Raw genomic sequence first — 18,670 nt, 5'->3', positions numbered from 1 at the left:
CATGTTTGATTGAACTGTTACCTGATAGTCTCCTTTATACAAATCTGAACTAGTACATGAATCAGCGTACGAACTCACTTGTTTATCCAACAAAATCAAGGGTTAAGATGTAAAAATACCCTTAACATTTTGGATCATTAACAATTTTACCTTTAACGTTTAAAATTGTGTAATTTTATTCCTAACATTTGTAGCCATGAGCAATTTTATCCCTAATATTAATAATTTGGGTCAATTTGAAAAATAATTCATCAAATTATCTGCTCGGTCATGAATCTTGTCATCTATACTGCACACGTGCTCATTTTATCTGTAACAAATCACAAACATATGTTGGGATGTGAAAAAAAATATACTGTCTTTTTGTACGAATTAGACAAAAAAAAATTTCAAAAAATCCACCGAATTTATATATATTAATCTCCAATCCTATTATTAAATTATAAAAACATATTTTTTTTAACGAATTGTTATGCAGTAGGTTCAAAATAAGAATAAGGAACAAATATATATATATATATTATAATAGTGTCTCAAATTGGCCCAATTATCAATGGTAAGGATAAAATTACTATTGGCTCAACGTTAGAAGTAAAATTACACAATTTTAAACGTACTGGGTTAAAATATTTTTACAAATTAACCCTTTTCCGGAATTTATTAGCCATAAATAATACCAAACTGATCCTAAAACAACTAAATCCGATTCGAACACTTTTACTCCGTGTTAGAATTGAAATAGAACTTAACGGTCGGTTGAAAAAATAAAAAAGCTTGAAATCAATCTATGGGCAGTAAACAAGAGCGGCCTTAAACAGGAATCAGAGAGCATCGAAGAAAGCCAAGTGGACCAGAGAATACAATTCAATTCAAATCATCAGATCAAAGTCGGTTTCGAGAAAAGCACCTTCTTTTATTTTTTACAGTAGTTTTAATTTTTGTTTGATTTCAAACATCTGACAAATCAACGTCAAAATCTTCTATTTCCATCTCATCCTTTCTTTTGTGCATTCTCTCTCAAAATCTGCGGGTATTTATAGAGAATGCGGAGATTCGTGATTGGTAGAGCTAAAAGCCTCGTCACCCGTTCACATCTTTATCACCACCGCTATCAAGATCAATCCTTGCTCTGTCCTTTTTCCTCTTCCCTTTCGCGTTTCTTGTCTTCCTCTCCTCCTCCTCCTTCCCCCATGGCTCCTCCTGTTTCTCTTGCTACCATTAATCCTAAGGTGATTGGTTGCTTTTTTTTCTTTGCGTTTTGTGGATTTTCACTGTTTGATTGTTGAATTTGGGCGTTTTTTTTTTTTGCATCTGGGTTAGTCTAGTTTAATGATTCAGCTTATTCTCTGGGTAAATTCATTTATGATATTGGGTTTGCTTGATTTTTTATTTGCTTTCTTCAATTAGCAATTCAACTGTATGATAATGCACTTGTGTTGAGTGCTACTGGATTTTATATCCGACAAGATCTGCTTGAGATTAAAGATAGATGATCTCTACCTTGAGAAAAAAGAAAGATACCTTTTCATGAATGATTAGTTTAAAGACCACATCATGTTTGATAAAATGCCAATTAGAAACTACAAAAGTTCATTTTAGTCTATGCCATTATTAAAATCCCTTTATGCCTTTTTCTTAAGTATATAAGGAACAGAAAGTATTAATCCTGCAAAGGGATTTCGTAATTTTGCATCAACTGTTTTGAAGTTTAACCTTTGATCTTTTTTTTAATGTCAATGATTGATCATTGAAGAATATTTCTGATCCTTACTTTATGATTACTCAATCAAGTTGATTGTTGGCTGCCTTTTTCGATCGACTTTGTATTCCAATTAGTGAACCACTTGGTGTTGTAATTACAGGTTTTACAATGTGAATATGCTGTCCGGGGAGAGATTGTGACCCTTGCACAGGTAATGCTTATTTCCAGCTGTTTTCTGTTGTATAAGATCAATGTTCTTCTGTACGTATGTGTGATTAATTACTGCAATATCTATATTTATGTGCAGAATTTACAAGAAGATTTGAAGTCTAATCCGGGTTCTCATCCATTTGATGAGGTATGTTTCTTTTTCAGGGTTATTAATGTTGATTGAGTTTGATGAGGAAACTATATAGATTCAGTTTTTATTCAAGTGGAAATTGTCTGAAATGCTTTGCTTCTTAGATACATTGATACTGATTCTTCTGTTATGACTTAACAGATAATTTACTGTAATATTGGGAATCCTCAATCTCTTAACCAGCAGCCAATAACATTTTTTCGGGAGGTTAGTGTGGTGGAGCCTCTTAATAGAAAACACTAGGTTCTGTTTTTGAGCTGTCCACTTCTCATCGATGGTTATTTCTTCTTTAGGTACTTGCATTATGTGACCATCCTTCAATTTTGGACAAAAGTGAAACACAGGGATTGTTCAGGTATTCTATTTTTAATGAATTTGATCAATCTAGTCTCTGTTGGCTTGTTTTGTCTTCAATTGAACAAAAAGTACACTTCACCTTGATTCGTAAACGTTTTTCTATTGTTTCATCCCTTGCTAACTTCTCAGGCAATGTTTTAGATTTACTTATGAAATTGACGCGACTTCTTGTTACAGTGCTGATGCCATAGAGCGAGCCTGGCAGATTCTTGATCAAATTCCTGGAAGGGCAACCGGTGCTTACAGTCACAGTCAGGTTATAATCATACCCTCCACCTCAATGAACTTTGAGATTTACATGGAAGTTCAAGGATTCATTGTGATAATACAAGATATTCTTATTTTTCTCAGGGTATCAAGGGATTACGTGATACAATTGCTGCTGGAATTGAAGCTCGTGATGGTTTTCCTGCCAATGCAAATGATATTTTCTTGACAGATGGTGCCAGTCCAGCGGTAACAATCAATTTCACATATTTATTCTCTGAAACTTTGCAAATGCATACCTGTACACGATAAAGCATATTCATGTCCAGATCATGTCAATAACTGATTTGCAAATTTCTATTGCCAGGTCCATATGATGATGCAGTTACTTATAAGATCAGAAGAAGACGGAATACTTTGTCCCATCCCTCAGTACCCGTTGTACTCTGCTTCAATTGCTCTCCATGGTGGCACTCTGGTATGTCGAACAACATTATGCACAAACTTGATAAATTTTATTGCTCGAACGAAAATTGTATTTACCTAATAGAGAAGTAGGAAATAGACATTCCGCGCTCCTCTCAAATGACTTCTGGAATTTGGATTAGCAGTTTGAAGTAGAATTTGGGTGTTTCTGCAGGTTCCATACTATCTTGATGAAGCAGCCGGATGGGGATTAGAAACTTCTGAGCTTAAGAAGCAATTGGAAGATGCCAAGTCGAAGGGTATTACTGTGAGGGCATTAGTTGTCATTAATCCAGGCAATCCGACTGGGCAGGTATGTAATAAGAAAAGTTTGGCCTTAATGTCTCTAAGATAAGATTTAGTTAATTACTCATTATCTTCGTTAAAAAAAATGCAGGTTCTTGCTGAGGACAACCAGCGAGAAATTGTGGAGTTCTGCAAGCAAGAAGGTCTTGTTCTTCTGGCAGATGAGGTATGTGGATGTTAGGTTTTTTTCTTGACGTTTTACTAAAATAGATCTGGCTTGAAGTATAATGATATACAAATTTCATACAGGTTTATCAAGAAAATGTTTACGTTCCCGAGAAGAAGTTTCACTCGTTCAAAAAGGTCTCTCGGTCTATGGGGTATGGTGAAGATGATCTACCTCTAGTATCTTTTCAGTCCGTCTCCAAAGGTAAAATAAAATGGATACATACGAGTTATTGATGAGAGAAATCTGAAATTTTGGAATATTGGGATTGAGTTCGGTTGTCTTTTTGTTGAATCTTTGCAGGGTACTATGGAGAATGTGGAAAGAGAGGAGGTTACATGGAAGTCACTGGGTTTTCTCCTGAAGTAAGGGAGCAAATCTATAAAATGGCATCGGTGAATCTTTGTTCCAATATATCCGGTCAAATTCTTGCTAGTCTCATTATGAGTCCACCGAAGGTTGTCATTCTTCTTCAAAATTTATTTTTTAATCAAGTTTTGATTGAGGACTATTCTTGAATTTATTAAGCTTGATTTGCTGTGATATCAGTATATAAATATGACTCAGAAGATCTTTAACTGTTTTAGCATTTTGATATTGCTTCTAATGAAATAGACGTGTCTGTGTAGGTTGGAGATGAATCCTTTGATTCATATTCAGCTGAGAAAGATGGAATTTTGTCATCACTTGCAAGGCGTGCAAAGGTCAGTACGGTCGATTCGAATTTGTTGAGACGTTGGCAAAGTTGTGGATCCATTGGTCTCAACTTGGCATCATTTATTGCAACTTGGCATTATATAGTAAACAAAAACGGTTCCTGTTCCGATTTTCAAATCCTGGTATTGACAATTCTTATTATTTAATGGCAGACATTGGAAGATGCGCTGAAAAATTTGGAGGGTGTAACATGCAACAAGGCAGAGGGCGCAATGTATCTCTTCCCCTGTATCCAACTTCCTGAAAAAGCAATTAAAGCTGCCGAGGCTGCCAAGAAAGCCCCCGATGCCTTCTATTGTCAGCGTCTCCTCAATGCAACTGGAGTTGTTGTGGTTCCTGGTTCTGGCTTCAGACAGGTGAACATCTTATTTCTTTCTTCCTCGTACATTGGTTTTCAATGCGGGTTTCTTGTACTGGATTTTGCATTAAGATTGAATGATGTTGTCTTTTTTTTTTGGATAACAAATGATGTTGTCTTAAGATTGAAGCATTGATTCCTTTTCTTTTGGAATTTGGACTGATTCTTTTGTGTTGGTGATGGCATGTGAAAAGGTTCCGGGCACATGGCATTTCAGGTGCACCATACTGCCACAAGAGGATAAGATTCCGGCCATTGTTTCGCGGCTCACAGAGTTCCACAAAAGTTTCATGGACGAGTTCCGTGACTGAGTTTTGCTGCTGCCCTTCTCAGCATATATAAGAAAGTTGCAGAATAAGATTTAGTGAACATTTCACAGATACAAAAATAGACATATGGGACTCGGTTCTTTTTTTTAATCTTAGCTCAAAAGAAACTCTTTTTGTTTTTAGCCATTTCAGTGGTTATATAATCATATGCTGAGGTTGAAAGAAATATTTGTTAATTTACCATAAAATTGGGTCAGTTTTCATTTTATTATAGAATTGTTCTAAAATTTCAACAAAAATCCCTAAACCTTAATATATTTACTAAGTAGTACATGTTGTTACCGTAATTTAGTTAGTCGTTTGACAATGTTTTTGTCAGATAAGCTTTATTTAATATGATTTTATATGCCACAAGCTAATTTGGGCTTAAATCATCAACAAAGTGACAAATTTCTTGAGGGATAAAAGAGTCAATTTTGTTCTAATATTATTTGAAAAGATAGCTTAAATCATCAACAAAGTGACAAATTTCTTGAGGGATAAAAGAGTCAATTTTGTTCTAATATTATTTGAAAAGAAATGGAGGGCGAGCCTTGACGCAACGGTAAACGTTGTTGTCGTGTGACCAAGAGGTCACGGGTTCGAGTCTTAGGAATGGCCTATTTACATATTTAACCCATTTACTCAAACGGTGGCAGCTTCCTAATCCTAGAAAACTCGTTCGAAGAAATGGTGATTTTACGTTATTTTCATCGTTTTTCCCAATTTATCATATTGCGTTCGTCGAAAAATGTAGGTATATACTGTTTTTTTTTTTTTTGTGTTTTTTCGGACCAATCCACTTAGCATATGCGGTTTTCGCGAAGTCTTCGGAGAGAAATTTATCGATTTAACTTCGCGAAACGATGATTACACGAAGTTTGCGAGCTAATTCGATAAATTTCTCTCGCAGACTCCGCGAAATCATCGTTTCGCGAAGTCAGAGCGTCACATTCCTCCTCGCAGACGTCGTCGCGAAATTATTGTTTCGCTAAGTAAAATCACCATCTTCCTTGCACATTTATATTCGCATACTTAGCGAATCATCGTTTCGCGAAGCCAAATCTTCATTTTTCCTGACTAACACGATTAAATTTTTCTGAAGGTGGTTGAATACATAATATTCATTCCTGGAAGCCGGCGTGTTAAGGTGCCATGAGAGACATCCATTCAAAAACGCCTGGACTTCCAACCATCGGTCGTGAATAAGAGCTTACACCATGGGACACATCCATCCCTGTGGTGAATAGTAGCCTATGTATCGTGAGACATCCATCCATCGGTGGTGAATAGGAGTCTATGTATAATGAAGTGATTTATTAGGAGTTTATTGTGGCAATCTTGTTCTGTACTGTGAGAAACATCCGTCCATCGGTATTGAATAGGAGCCTATGTATAATGAAGTGATTTGTTAGAAGTTTATTGTGGCAATCTTGTTGTAAATTTTGATAATGTTATGATTTTAATGTTAGAATCCGTTGTTGTTTGACATTTTTTGTTATATACCACTTCGCGAATTAGCTTCAAAACACATCCAGGCTTCGCATATGCTAAGCAAACCAAACATTAGCTTCGCAGGCTTCGCATATGCTAATTAAATTCATCAAGTAAACCAAACATTAGCTTCGCATATGCTAATTAAATTCATCAAGTAAACCTAAACATTAGCTTCGTAGGCTTCACATAATATCGAATCTGCGAAGTCAGACATGAGGAAGGGAGACGCACGTAAATATTGAGGGTATTATGAGAAAGTCACACAATCAGTCTAAATATGTAGTAGGTTGAGTAAATGGATTAAATATGTAAATGGACCTCCCATTTGACCTAGTTTTGTAATTTTCCCATGAAATAATATCAAGTTGAGATGTTTAATACAAAACATTAACAAAATCCTAAGTTAATCCCTCCATCACCCAAGAAATACTTTTAGTAAATAGATGATCAGCAGTTGCATCACATGGACCCTAATGACCACGTAAATTTGGTCATTCACTTAGATCTAGGCGGATTAAAATCCTAAGGTGGAGATTCAAAACATCCCAAAACTTATATTTAATCCGCCTAGATCTAACGCTGAATGACCAAATTTACGTGATCATTAGGGTCCATGTGAACGCAACTGAGATAATCAGAGTTCGATCACAAGTCTGTTCATGAACATTATAAGCAAGCTTGTGAATATGCTCGCGAGCTTTCGAACCAAGTTTCCACATGCTCAAGCTCCGCTCGTTTATAAATCAAATCAAACACAATCAAACTTTTATCAAGCCGAACATCAAGCCACTCATGAGCGACTCGGCTCATTTACGGCATTGAGACACTGATGAGCGGCTCAGCTCATTTACTGCCCTAAGTAAACGTTTGTAATTAGGCAGTTTATATTCCCAGGCACCTCTGCTATAATCTCCATTAACGCAGGAATGATATTACTAGTCTTGGAAAATGAAATATGTTGAATTCTGAGCTGGGTTTGAAACAGTGATTGGCAGTGTTATTCCCAGCTGATACCCTTTTGTAAATGCACATGTAGGCCTATTAATTCAAAGATGCAACAGCTTCTACAAACTTTGAACCAAACAGAGAAAACTAGTGGTACTTTAATTCTAACTCAACAAAAAGTCCAAAGGGGTTGGTGTTTCATTCGGAGGAGTTGAAGTTACAGAATTGACAATTAAAGAGCACAATTTAAGTACCAATTCAACAAAACCAAAAACATTCTATGAGTCCAATCTTCTGCTATCCTCACTCGAATGACAATACCAACAATTGGGAAATACATATGAAATTTTCGTTGATACCATTTTCTTCTCATAGGCGGCTAATGACAGTCTCCACCTCTGCAGGGGTATACAAATGATATGTCGGAGCTACCCTCGCGATGTCGACATTGTTAGGTGTCACCTGAAATCCCACATTACAAATTTAGCTGGCAACAATAGCATTTCGCACCATTTTTTAATGTTCAAAATGTTTGAAAATATGATGAGCAACTTCAAGCCTTTACCTTCTCTTCCATAACTTGTTTCAAAATGGAAAGTGCAATTGTCTCAGCCTCTAGAAGAGTGATGTCCTGCAAAGAATTAGCAAGTGACACAAATGAGATAAAGCATAATATCTTGATGGTTCGCACACAGTAAGCTACGGTATACAGCACAACTGACTACATCTGGAAAGAAGAGGAGATTTGAGAGCGGAATGGAGAAATACCTTGAGCTACGGTATACAGCACAACTGACTACATCTGGAAAGAAGAGGAGATTTGAGAGCGGAATGGAGAAATACCTTGTTATATTGCTCTTGCAGGGAGCTATCTGCACCTTCTGAACCTGAACCGATTGCCTTTGCATTGCATTGCCAAAATGTCCCAGATGGATCTGTATAATAACTGCATATACAGCATTTTAGGCCATAAATCGAGGAAACATACTTCCAGAAGTAACAGTGGGACAAGAAAAGATAAAGTATCATCAAAAAGAAAAAGATCTTCATAATATATTTCCACTGTGTGATTCACTGATTATTACAACTACAAATTACAGTTGAAATGGAATACAAAAATCCTAAGGTTACTGAAGGCAACTCCTCCATGTTAGTGTACACGCCATTATTAATTTCCTATGAATTCACAATGAACTATACATCTATCTTTCTAAAATAAAATTGACACCATTGACCATACACTAGAATTGATACTCTTTCGCAACTTTGAATTATTCAACCACCTTAACGTGTAAAGGAAGCAAAATCTCCTCGCTTTTTCATGAATGTTTCGATGTGAGCTATGTTAGAGCTTCTAGTACACAATAGTTCTAATTAAACCACTGAAGCCTTGAAGAATTTCAGTATATTCAAGCTTTTTGGTAGTGAAACATCTCAATCAGATACTGAAGGTATTTTTGAAGTGCAAAAGAGTTAGCAATGCCATAGGTGGCAAACATATCCAGCAAACTTAAATGGTGAAAACGTTAAAGAAACCTCATTTATCAATCTCATAATTTCTTTCATATTTGAACGCTTCTCTACTTTTTTCTTCTAGTTCTTTCTAAAAGATCATGCAGACAAAAAATGAAAATCATAATTGAAAAAGAAAAAAATTTGAAGAAACGATTTTAAAGTGACAAGGTAAACAAAGGAAAGGACACTCTTATGGATTGACACTAACTGTTCCAGTGTCAATCATAACAGAGTTCTTTGAGAATTAGAAAAAGCGTAAGTTTTTGGTTGAGATAGACACATCAACTGAATTTCCAAAAGCAACATTCGAAGATCATATAACTACATTCAAGAAATTACAAATGCACAAGTGCAAACACATGCACACAGAGAGAGAAGAAAGAGGGATTGGAATTAACATTGCACATAACATAGAGAGACTTTAGTACTCACAGGCTAGGACCATGCTCATCGTGACCAGCAATGAGAAGAGAAACTCCAAATGGCCGAGACTGCAAAAAGATAAAGATACCATGAAGGAAAGCATATAACAGAAGTATGAGTCGTAATATATCTGGAGTTTAGCAGTGTACAGCATTATCAACTGTTATGATTTTTTTATTTTTTTTGCTTACATAGCAAAGGACCAAGTATAGAAACTAGCTCTTTTTATTATTACTACTATTTCTAAATGATGGAAAGCAAACAAGATATAATGCTTTATGTGAAAATTGAAGATGACCACAATTGCAACCAACTTTATCATAATGATGACTAAAGGTTTCTAATATTTATGAAATTATAAAAAAAAAAAGTTTTTGCTACATATTGGGAACAGTTCCACAATATCCCTACAATGGACGCAAAAGACTAGAAAGCATCAATCCAGCAATGGGTCTGGAAGCTGAAATTCTTACAAAAATGGAACAAGAAAGATATACATTTGTTTTCAAGTGTGAGGAGTGAACAGCTTACCATTGATTCTTCATCACCTTCACCAAATCGTAGAGCCAGATCACACAGTGCTTGTGTTGTAGACTCCACAGTCATGGGCTCACCGTAAGAGAATCTATGGTTCTGAAAAATTAATTAACAGAATTAGCAGTGGAGACATCCCAAAATTTCTACAAGGCATGACAAAAGAAATTATGGAAACAATACCTGAGTTTCAACACGAGCATGTTCAACAAGTGTTCGAGCATCTGCAATTAAACCACTCATAGCACATCCAATATGGTCATCAATTTCCATAACTTTCTCCACACTGCTGGGCTCCTGAAAAGTAATTAAACATACAAATTGGCTGGACTAGTTGTAATAATTCACAATCACTGTGCTCATAAAAATTTCCATGTTCAATATTACAAGGTGGTAAAGTAAAGTTCTACATCGACACTGAATCAGCTATTATGTTTGAACATTAAAGCAAATAAAGACCTGCAACATGGAAATTGCAATTTGACCAGCATTTATGGAGTTTTTCACTTTATTCAGAGAGTAGGTCCTCTACTAGTCATATCGACATATCACATGAACCTCATTTTGATGCATGTAATGTCAAATTTCACTCATTAAATGAAACACAGGACTCTTTCCTCAAATTGACTGGATTGCAGGTTTATCAAACTAAAATATCCAAAAACATTTAACTCATATGAATAAAGAGAAACTAAACAATGAGACATACCAGCAGTGGGGAAGTGATACGCTTCTCAACAGCAAGGACAACACCTTCTTTTGTCTTTAACCCAATTGCAGTTGAACCTAGCTGCAATTACAATAAATACAAGTTATTAGTAACCAAGTAAATCAAACGTCCAATATCCAGTCCAGCAATTCATACATGTTTTACAGTCTTACATACTAAAGCAAAAAAGAAGTACAAAAACTTGATTTATTTCATCAAGAGATCTAAGGATGAATTACTTTTGCAGGAAAGGATGAGTGAACTGGCATTTATACCAACATAAACAACAATTTATAATAGAACAACCATGAATTATCAAGTACAATCGAGATGTCTAAATACATAACTAATCGCTAGTAAGAACGCCCAACACTTGGAAGTCAAAATTACGCTAATGCGATCAAAAGGACGAAACATTCAAATCCCAGCTTAAAAAACCCCCAGGTAAACAGCTAAAACCACATGGAAACTAATTTAAACATCTCTTCTGGATAGCGAAAACCATATAATAAACCAAACGAAGAAAAGGTTTTTGGTGGGTTTAGATTACCTTAATTGCTTCGATGGCATATTCAACCTGAAACAATCTTCCTTCTGGGGAGAAAGTGTTGACTCCTCTATCATATTCAGTCCTTGAGAAGCACAGACATAAACGGACAAATCAAAACTTGAAAAAATTCTAACAAAGCAATAAAAAATGAATTGAAAAGGAAACACAGCGGAATTAAAATGCTATGGCAGCATTAGGCGGGAGAGGGTTTACCTTGTGAGAAACATGTTTGATTCGATCTAAATGGCAGATCCTTGCAGAGAGAAGAGAAGGTTGAAGGGAGAGTAGGGTCTGTTTCTTCCGGGTTTTCTTGTGCTTTTTCTATTTGCTATAGTATAGTCGCTACTTGTTTAACAAGACAGGTACCGAAACGTAAAGTTTCTTATAACGGGCTTTGGGCTCGATCTATAGAACAGATATGGGCTCTTTTATTAATTACGCCCATGTGTACTCTAATGAGCCTTTAACGAAAATGGTTTGCTGAAATAACTCATAATCAGTGAAAATGGTTTACTGAATAACTCATAGATGGATTGAGGAAACTCTGGTGCACTTGTCAACTCAAAATGGAAAGAATTATTTACAGAATCTAGAACTCGGAATCTTATTACTATTTCATCGGATCACTCGGCTATCCTTTTAGAGAGTAAGATGTGGCTACGATGTCCTATGATCAATAGGTTCCGTTTCGAGAATGCTTGGCTAAGGGAGTCTCACTGTGAAGCAGTTGTTCGTCAAGCATGGATCTCTGATAAAAAAGTTGTTCGATATCTACTAAGATATCAGCTTGTACCGATGCACTCAAAGAGTGGAGTTCCTCTTTGGAATCAAACTTTAAAAAATCCTTGAATATGTACAGATTGCAGATGGAAGCCGTACAAGGAAGAAGGGACGAGTATGGAATGGAAAGATTCAAGCATGCCTCATTAGCATATATGTCAACATTACAGAAACAAGAAGATTTTTGGAAGCAGAGAGCTAAATTGCTTTGGTTAAGAGATGGCGATTCAAATTCACAATACTTCCATTCCTATGCAACAGACAGAAGAAAGAGGAACAGCTTTTCGAGTCCCAAGGATTCTAATGGTAATTGGTGCACAAAGGGCAACGGATTAGACAATATTCTATCTGAATATTTTAACGGGATATTCACGAGTATGGGTAATAATGATTCTGCACTTCTACCGTTTGTACAATCAAAGGTCACGCAGGAGGAAAATGAGTTGCTATCTCACGCATTCTCAAACGACGAAGTAAAAAATGCTTGCTTCTCCATGCATCCGGATAAAAGTCCGGGCCCTGACGGATTAAATCCGGCTTTCTTTCAGCATTTTTGGAGTATAGTGGGACCTGATGTATGTGATGTATATTTCTCTATTCTCCGTTCTGGCAGGATCCCGATGAATCTTAATGATACGTTGATTGTGCTCATTCCAAAGATCAGTAAGCCAGAATATATCTCTGATTTACGTCTGATTGCACTCTGTAATGTTCTACTCAGGGTTCTATCAAAAATATTAGCTAATAGACTTAAAATTGTTCTTCCATCCATCATTGCTACTACTCAGAGTGCATTCATAGCTGGCAGATCCATCTCAGATAACATTATTGTGGCGTATGAGATGATCCATAAATTGCGCGGGTTGAGGCAAGGGAAACATGGGACAGCCGCTTTGAAGCTCGACATGAGCAAAGCATACGATCGTATTGAATGAGGCTTTTTGGAAAATATGATGAAAAAGATGGGGTTTAACTTAAGATGGATTCCATGGATGATGATGATGGTTTCCATAGTTTCATATAAAGTATTGCATGACGGTAGAGAGATTGGACCGATTATTCCTCAGCGAGGTTTGAGGCATGGGGATCCATTATCACCTTTCCTATTCCTAATTTGTGCTGAAGGCCTATCATCGTTGCTTTCAGCTAGAGAACGGATGGGATTGATTCATGGAGCTCAGGTGTCTCGCAATGCTCTAAAAGTTTCCCACTTATTCTTTGCCGACGACAGTTACCTGTTCTTTCGGGCAAATAAAAGAGAAGCCGAGGAGGTTCAATCATGTTTGAGGTGTTACGAGCAAGCATCTGGTCAATGCGTGAATTTCCAAAAGTCGTCTATATTTTTTAGCAGCAATACGATAGTTGAGGCCCGCTCTGATGTTTGTAATGAACTCGGGGTTGGAGAAGTTGAGGATATGAGTTTCTATTTGGGGGCGCCTATAGTTGTTGGTAGAAGCAAGATGCAAGCCTTTGGTTTTTTAAAAGACAGAATCTGGAAACGTATCAATAGTTGGAAAGAAAAATACTTGTCTCGAGCAGGGAAGGAGATTCTCATCAAATCTGTGCTACAATCTATTCCCACCTACATACTGAGCATTTTTCTTATGCCAAATGAGTTCTGTAATGATGTTAATAATATGTTGAACAGGTTCTGGTGGAATTCATCGGGTTCTACATCAGGTGGAATTCACTGGAAAGCTTGGGATAAGTTGTGTTGGCCAAAATCAAATGGAGGACTGGGCTTCCGTGACATTCACAAATTTAATCTTGCATTGTTGGCTAAGCAAAGTTGGCGGCTTGTTCGACATCCGAATTCATTGGTTGCTCAATTACTGAAAGCACGTTATTTTCCTAATGTTGATTTCTTACAGGCTTCCTTAGGGCATAACCCTTCTTTCGTATGGCGTAGCATCATGGCGGGTCGTGATTTATTGATTGAGGGGCTAAGACGGAAGATTAGCAATGGAGATTCCAGTTCCATCTGGAATAGTCCATGGCTTCCTGACGATCAGAATCCGTATCCCATGAGTTCGGTTGCTGCATCATTACAAATAGGCCTTGTGAAAGACTTAATGGATGAGTATGTGGGATGGAATGAAGAGATCATCAGCAGTAATTTTAATAGTCGTGATGCTGTGCTTATTCGTTCCATTCCTATCAGACGTAGGAGGGAAGAAGATGGATGGTTCTGGCCAAAGGATAAATCTGGAGCGTACACAGTAAGAAGTGGATACTTTCAAGCATTGGGACCAATACCGATGTCTCTGATAAATACAAATCGAATCAACTGGAATTTAATTTGGAACCTGAAGGTAGCACCAAAAATTAAGAATTGTCTATGGAGAATATTTACTAACTGTTTACCAACACTAAACAACCTTGCATCCCGCCATAGCTCTCTTCCTAATTGCTGCCCCGTTTGTGGCGCATTTGGGGAAAATGAATTTCATGTTTTCATCGGGTGTCCACGGGCGTATCAGGTTTGGCAAAAAAATTTCCAAGATAATCAAATGGATCAGATTACCAACTTCATTCAGTGGTTTATCAATCTCCTTGAAGATGCAACAAGCGATTGTAATCGTATCGCAGTGATATGTTGGCAATTATGGAAGGCGCGAAATGACAAAGTATGGAACGATAAGCTTCGCACCCCTGAGGAAATCTGTCATTTGGCAGCAACAGAGCTTGTGGCTTGGCAGGCTGCACAGAATTGTCATCCAAGTCATGCTATTCCATATTCAAATGCACAGAGTAAGTGGAAAAAGCCTAGCGTCGGTAGCTTCATATGCAATGTTGACGCAGGCATTGATAGCCAAAATAATTTCTGTTCATATGGTTTTCTTCTACGAGATCACCAAGGGCGATGTTTTGCGGCTGTAGGTGTCGCAGCCTCGCCCAGGCGGACCGGAGGGTGGACACCGTTGACGACAGATGCTGTGATTGGCGCCGAAAGCAACCAATCGCGGAATCAAGCTGCTCGGCAGGGCCGGAGCTCGGAGTATGGAAGAGTCGCCACCCACGAATGGGAAAATGAACACCGATCCCTTGCGGGAGACCGATGAGGGTTCGGGAAACTTAGGTACGAGCCGAGAAGGCTAGCTCCTTTTCGGAGAAAGGCTACTAGGCATCCGGACATCGCCCGGTTATGAACCACCGGCCTCCTACTTAGCGTGTTAGGCGATAACGGACTAATCGTATATTTCTTTAAGTTTAAAATTCATTTGAAACCTTTTCTTTCTCGCTTTGAAAACCGTTTTGAGCATATTATCGAAAGCCATTTTATTAAAGAATCACCTATTTTGCATTAATTTAAAGTATATAGGAGAGAGAGGGGGAGAAGAAAGAATTGATTTATTCACAGTATGATTTATGCTTTATACCATATATTACATCTACGCTAATCTCACTCCCGAAAAACGAGTTTATTTACATGGTTCGTACCTTAATCGCCGTTGGAACGATTTAGGTACGTTTCAAAGCCCCGTGCATTTACATGACATCGACTCAAATCGTCGTTGGAACGACTCGAGCGTTTGAAAACGTGGAATAAGAAGTTTTAACAAGAAAACGCGATTAAGCATACAAGTCTATTTATTTTTGTACAAAATCATTTTGGATAGGAAAACGATTCAAAACTCTATTATTTACAATTAAAAGACGGTTTTAATTACAAGGTTCGCTTAATCCGCCGTTGGAACGAATTAAGGTTTTAAAACGTGATATTTTGAAAATCCATTGAAAAGGGTAAAGAATCAAAAAGCTTTTATTTACATTTGGAACCTCTAAAAATCGTTAGTTTAAATAATCAAGTTGAAAACTCATTTTTATGGATTATTTTCCCTTTTCACTCAATTTATTCCTTACTTAAGCATAATCTCAATAATGAACCAAAATCCACCAAATGAAACCAATTTAGAACATAAACACCTAAATGTCAAAAGAGTAAGAACAAAAAAGAATATATACATATATATATATACATTTTTAGCTAAAATAAGGATATACTTATAGATTTAAAGAAAAATGGATAAAAGATACTATATTACATTTTTAAATATATATATATAATAATGAAAATGAGAAGTAATAAATATAATATATTTTTATCCTAATTACCACTATATGAAAATAATGAACACTATACAAATTTGTAAGAAAAAGAAAATAATTCTAATCTCAAAATAGTTTTAGTTTAATGAATATATAGAGAATATCCCACCCTAAATAATAGCTAAAACCACTTAAATAGACCAAAATATATACTTATACATACATATCATACTTTTCAAAACTAAGTTAATATACACTAAGTTTAAATGTGAGATGAATAAATATATAACACCTAATTAATAGCTACGTATCCTTAAAACACGGAAGAATTTCCCATTGGTAACAAATGATTATCCATTAAGCAGGGAAAATCTTATTAAATTAAAAGTTATAAGTTTAGTCAATTTACTATATATATATAAGTTTAAATATAAAAAAGAAATAAGAAAAGGGAGTAAAAAGTGCAATTTTCGGATTCCAGCAGATTACCGACGGAAAATCCGTCGCTAATCTGCTGTTAGTGACAGAATTGGCAGAATATCAACAACAGTCCCTATACTTTCCAGATTTGTTAAAACCCTTTAGATTAGATCTATTCTATCATTTTGGACCTCCGAACTACCCAAATTGGATCATAGTCTATAACGGAGACTCCTAAAACAATGTTTTATTTTAAAATGTTATTTAGAAATATTTTCAAAACTTATAATTACAACGTTTTTAATCCCGAACTACCTTTGATCGGATCACGGTTCGTATTGGGATGTTTAAACGAGGTTTTTATTTCAAAACAAATCCAAACGTTTATTTAATACGAGACGAAAATTAAATAAATACGGAATGTTAAATAAAACGTGATAAATAAATAACTAACTAAATAAATAAAACTATCACCTAAATAAATAAAATAAGTAAATAAAATAAATAAAATAAATAAATAAAGGAAATAAATAAAACGAGTCTAGTCCTCGGATAATACCTCAAGATCGGTATTGACAGCTGAAGTCGGTTGATTCCACGAATCGTGATTTTTCGGTGTTTTGGTAAAATATTTAACTTTTAGGAAATTTGGATTTTTTAGGAAAAAAAATGTTTTCTCCAAAAAAATTAACTCTCTCTCTCTCTAAAAATGTTTAGAGTGAGAAGCTCTCCAAAAATCCCCCTCCCAAATGCATGGGGATCCGTGCCTTTTATAGGCACGGATCCCAAGAAGTTTTGGGCGTCGCCCGATGGGAGTTGGGCGACGCCCAAAACAGGTTGGGCGGACGCCCAACTTCAGTTGGGCGAACGCCCAACTCATGTTGGGCGTTCGCCCGACCTTTGTTGCGCGTCCGCCCAACGAGCGTTGGGCGTCCGCCCGACGTCGTCGGGCATCGCTCGATGACGGCCAGGCGATGCCCGACACGACCGGGCGGTCGTCGAACGGCCGTCGAGCGATGTTGACCGTGCGTCGGGCCGCGCCCGACGCTCGACGGGCGACGTCCGACGCTCGGCACGTCGGATGGGCGCTCGACGTGCCGCACACCGTGGTTTACGGAAGCGACGATCGCTGCTGGGAGCGTCATTCGTCACTCACCGGCCGACGTTCGGCCTCCGGGGCCTTATTGCTCACTGTCGTAACAGTGAACGTGCCCGACCTCACTCAGGAGACGCCGAATTTGTTAGCGGGGCTTTCAAGTGCTGGCTCTCCGAGCTTTTCTGTTTATTATTAAATTTTCTAATTAATGGAATCAACCGACTTGGTCGTTTATCGTGGGTTTTCGTCACAGGTCCTCCGACTCGGTGTCTACAGTTGCCCCTACTTTTCTATTTTGACAGTGATGTGTGTGTTTTTGAAAACATTTTCCGTGAACGCAACACATGCAATGGAAATATATTAAAGTAAAAGACACATATAGAGTTGGAGGAGGAATACCTGATCTCTGCGCCGCACGCTCCCGCCTTGTCTCCGATCTCTGCCTTGTCTGTCCCGTCCTTGCCTTTGAATCGGCTGCCGGCGGACGCTTCTCCTGGGGACCCTAGTCTAAATCGACCGCGGGTAAATGGCTCTTTCTAGCGACCCTAGTCATCGACCGCGGGTAAAAATGGCTCTCTCTAGCAACCTTGGTCATCGACCGTGGGTAAAACGGCTCAATAGCAACCTCGGTCATCGACCATAGGTAAGATGGCTCAATAACAACCTCGGTCATCGACCGTAGGTAAGATGGCTCAAAAGCAACCTCAGTCATCGACCGTAGGTAAGATGGCTCAATAGCAACCTCGGTCATCGACCGTAGGTAAAACGGCTCAATAGCAACCTCGGTCATCGACCGTAGGTAAGATGGCTCAATAGCAACCTCGGTCATCGACCGTAGGTAAAATGGTTCAATAGCAAAAAAGGCTATCTCTAGCAATTCTGAACTTCAAAACACTGTCGTCTGTATTTTTACTGGAGCTATCGTCTCGGGTATTTGGGTTGTTGATTGGAACGTCCTTATCCTTTCGTCGGGAACACTTTTAGACTAAAAATTATTTTTTCGTTGACTGTTGTCTGTATTTTGACTGGCGCCACCATTCTATAAAATTATGGCTGTCATCTGGGGTAATATCCTTGGGGTATTAGTCACCGTCGGGCAGAAATGCCGGCTGAAACGGACTGCGAATCGGAGGTCTGTGCACCTGATAATTAATTATTTACTTTTTACCTTTATGTCACGTCGTACCTTTTTCGCTTATTACGA

General features: G+C 37.5%; 2 protein-coding genes across 3 annotated transcripts; one reads left to right on the top strand and one right to left on the bottom strand.

Annotated features, from left to right (window-relative positions):
• Nucleotides 1-822: 822 nt before the first annotated feature.
• LOC136223189 (alanine aminotransferase 2-like) lies at nt 823-5,134 on the top strand. The gene is made up of 15 exons (XM_066011069.1): nt 823-1,229; nt 1,863-1,913; nt 2,010-2,060; nt 2,205-2,270; nt 2,357-2,418; nt 2,598-2,676; nt 2,772-2,876; nt 2,995-3,105; nt 3,268-3,405; nt 3,490-3,564; nt 3,648-3,768; nt 3,868-4,022; nt 4,194-4,268; nt 4,434-4,637; nt 4,834-5,134. The coding sequence occupies exons 1-15, from the start codon at nt 1,044-1,046 to the stop codon at nt 4,948-4,950; spliced, it is 1,596 nt and encodes a 531-aa protein (XP_065867141.1). The 5' UTR covers nt 823-1,043; the 3' UTR covers nt 4,951-5,134.
• Nucleotides 5,135-7,529: 2,395 nt separating this feature from the next.
• Nucleotides 7,530-11,469, bottom strand: LOC136224933 (proteasome subunit alpha type-5). 2 transcript variants are annotated; one of them, XM_066013360.1, is made up of 9 exons: nt 11,334-11,469; nt 11,121-11,202; nt 10,571-10,651; nt 10,045-10,158; nt 9,859-9,960; nt 9,337-9,395; nt 8,233-8,335; nt 7,955-8,020; nt 7,530-7,851 (listed from the first exon to the last, which is right to left on the bottom strand). In XM_066013360.1, exons 1-9 carry the CDS (start codon nt 11,345-11,347, stop codon nt 7,759-7,761), a joined length of 714 nt encoding a protein of 237 aa, XP_065869432.1. In that variant the 5' UTR covers nt 11,348-11,469; the 3' UTR covers nt 7,530-7,758. The 2 variants fall into 2 exon arrangements, 1 of the variants encoding a protein (XP_065869432.1); XR_010686692.1 differs by having other exon boundaries at nt 7,828-7,851; nt 8,158-8,335.
• Nucleotides 11,470-18,670: the final 7,201 nt, after the last annotated feature.

The sequence above is a fragment of the Euphorbia lathyris genome, chromosome 3 (assembly GCF_963576675.1).
Source record: "Euphorbia lathyris chromosome 3, ddEupLath1.1, whole genome shotgun sequence".
Lineage (NCBI taxonomy): Eukaryota > Viridiplantae > Streptophyta > Magnoliopsida > Malpighiales > Euphorbiaceae > Euphorbia > Euphorbia lathyris.
This window is presented reverse-complemented; position numbering and strand designations above follow the sequence as displayed.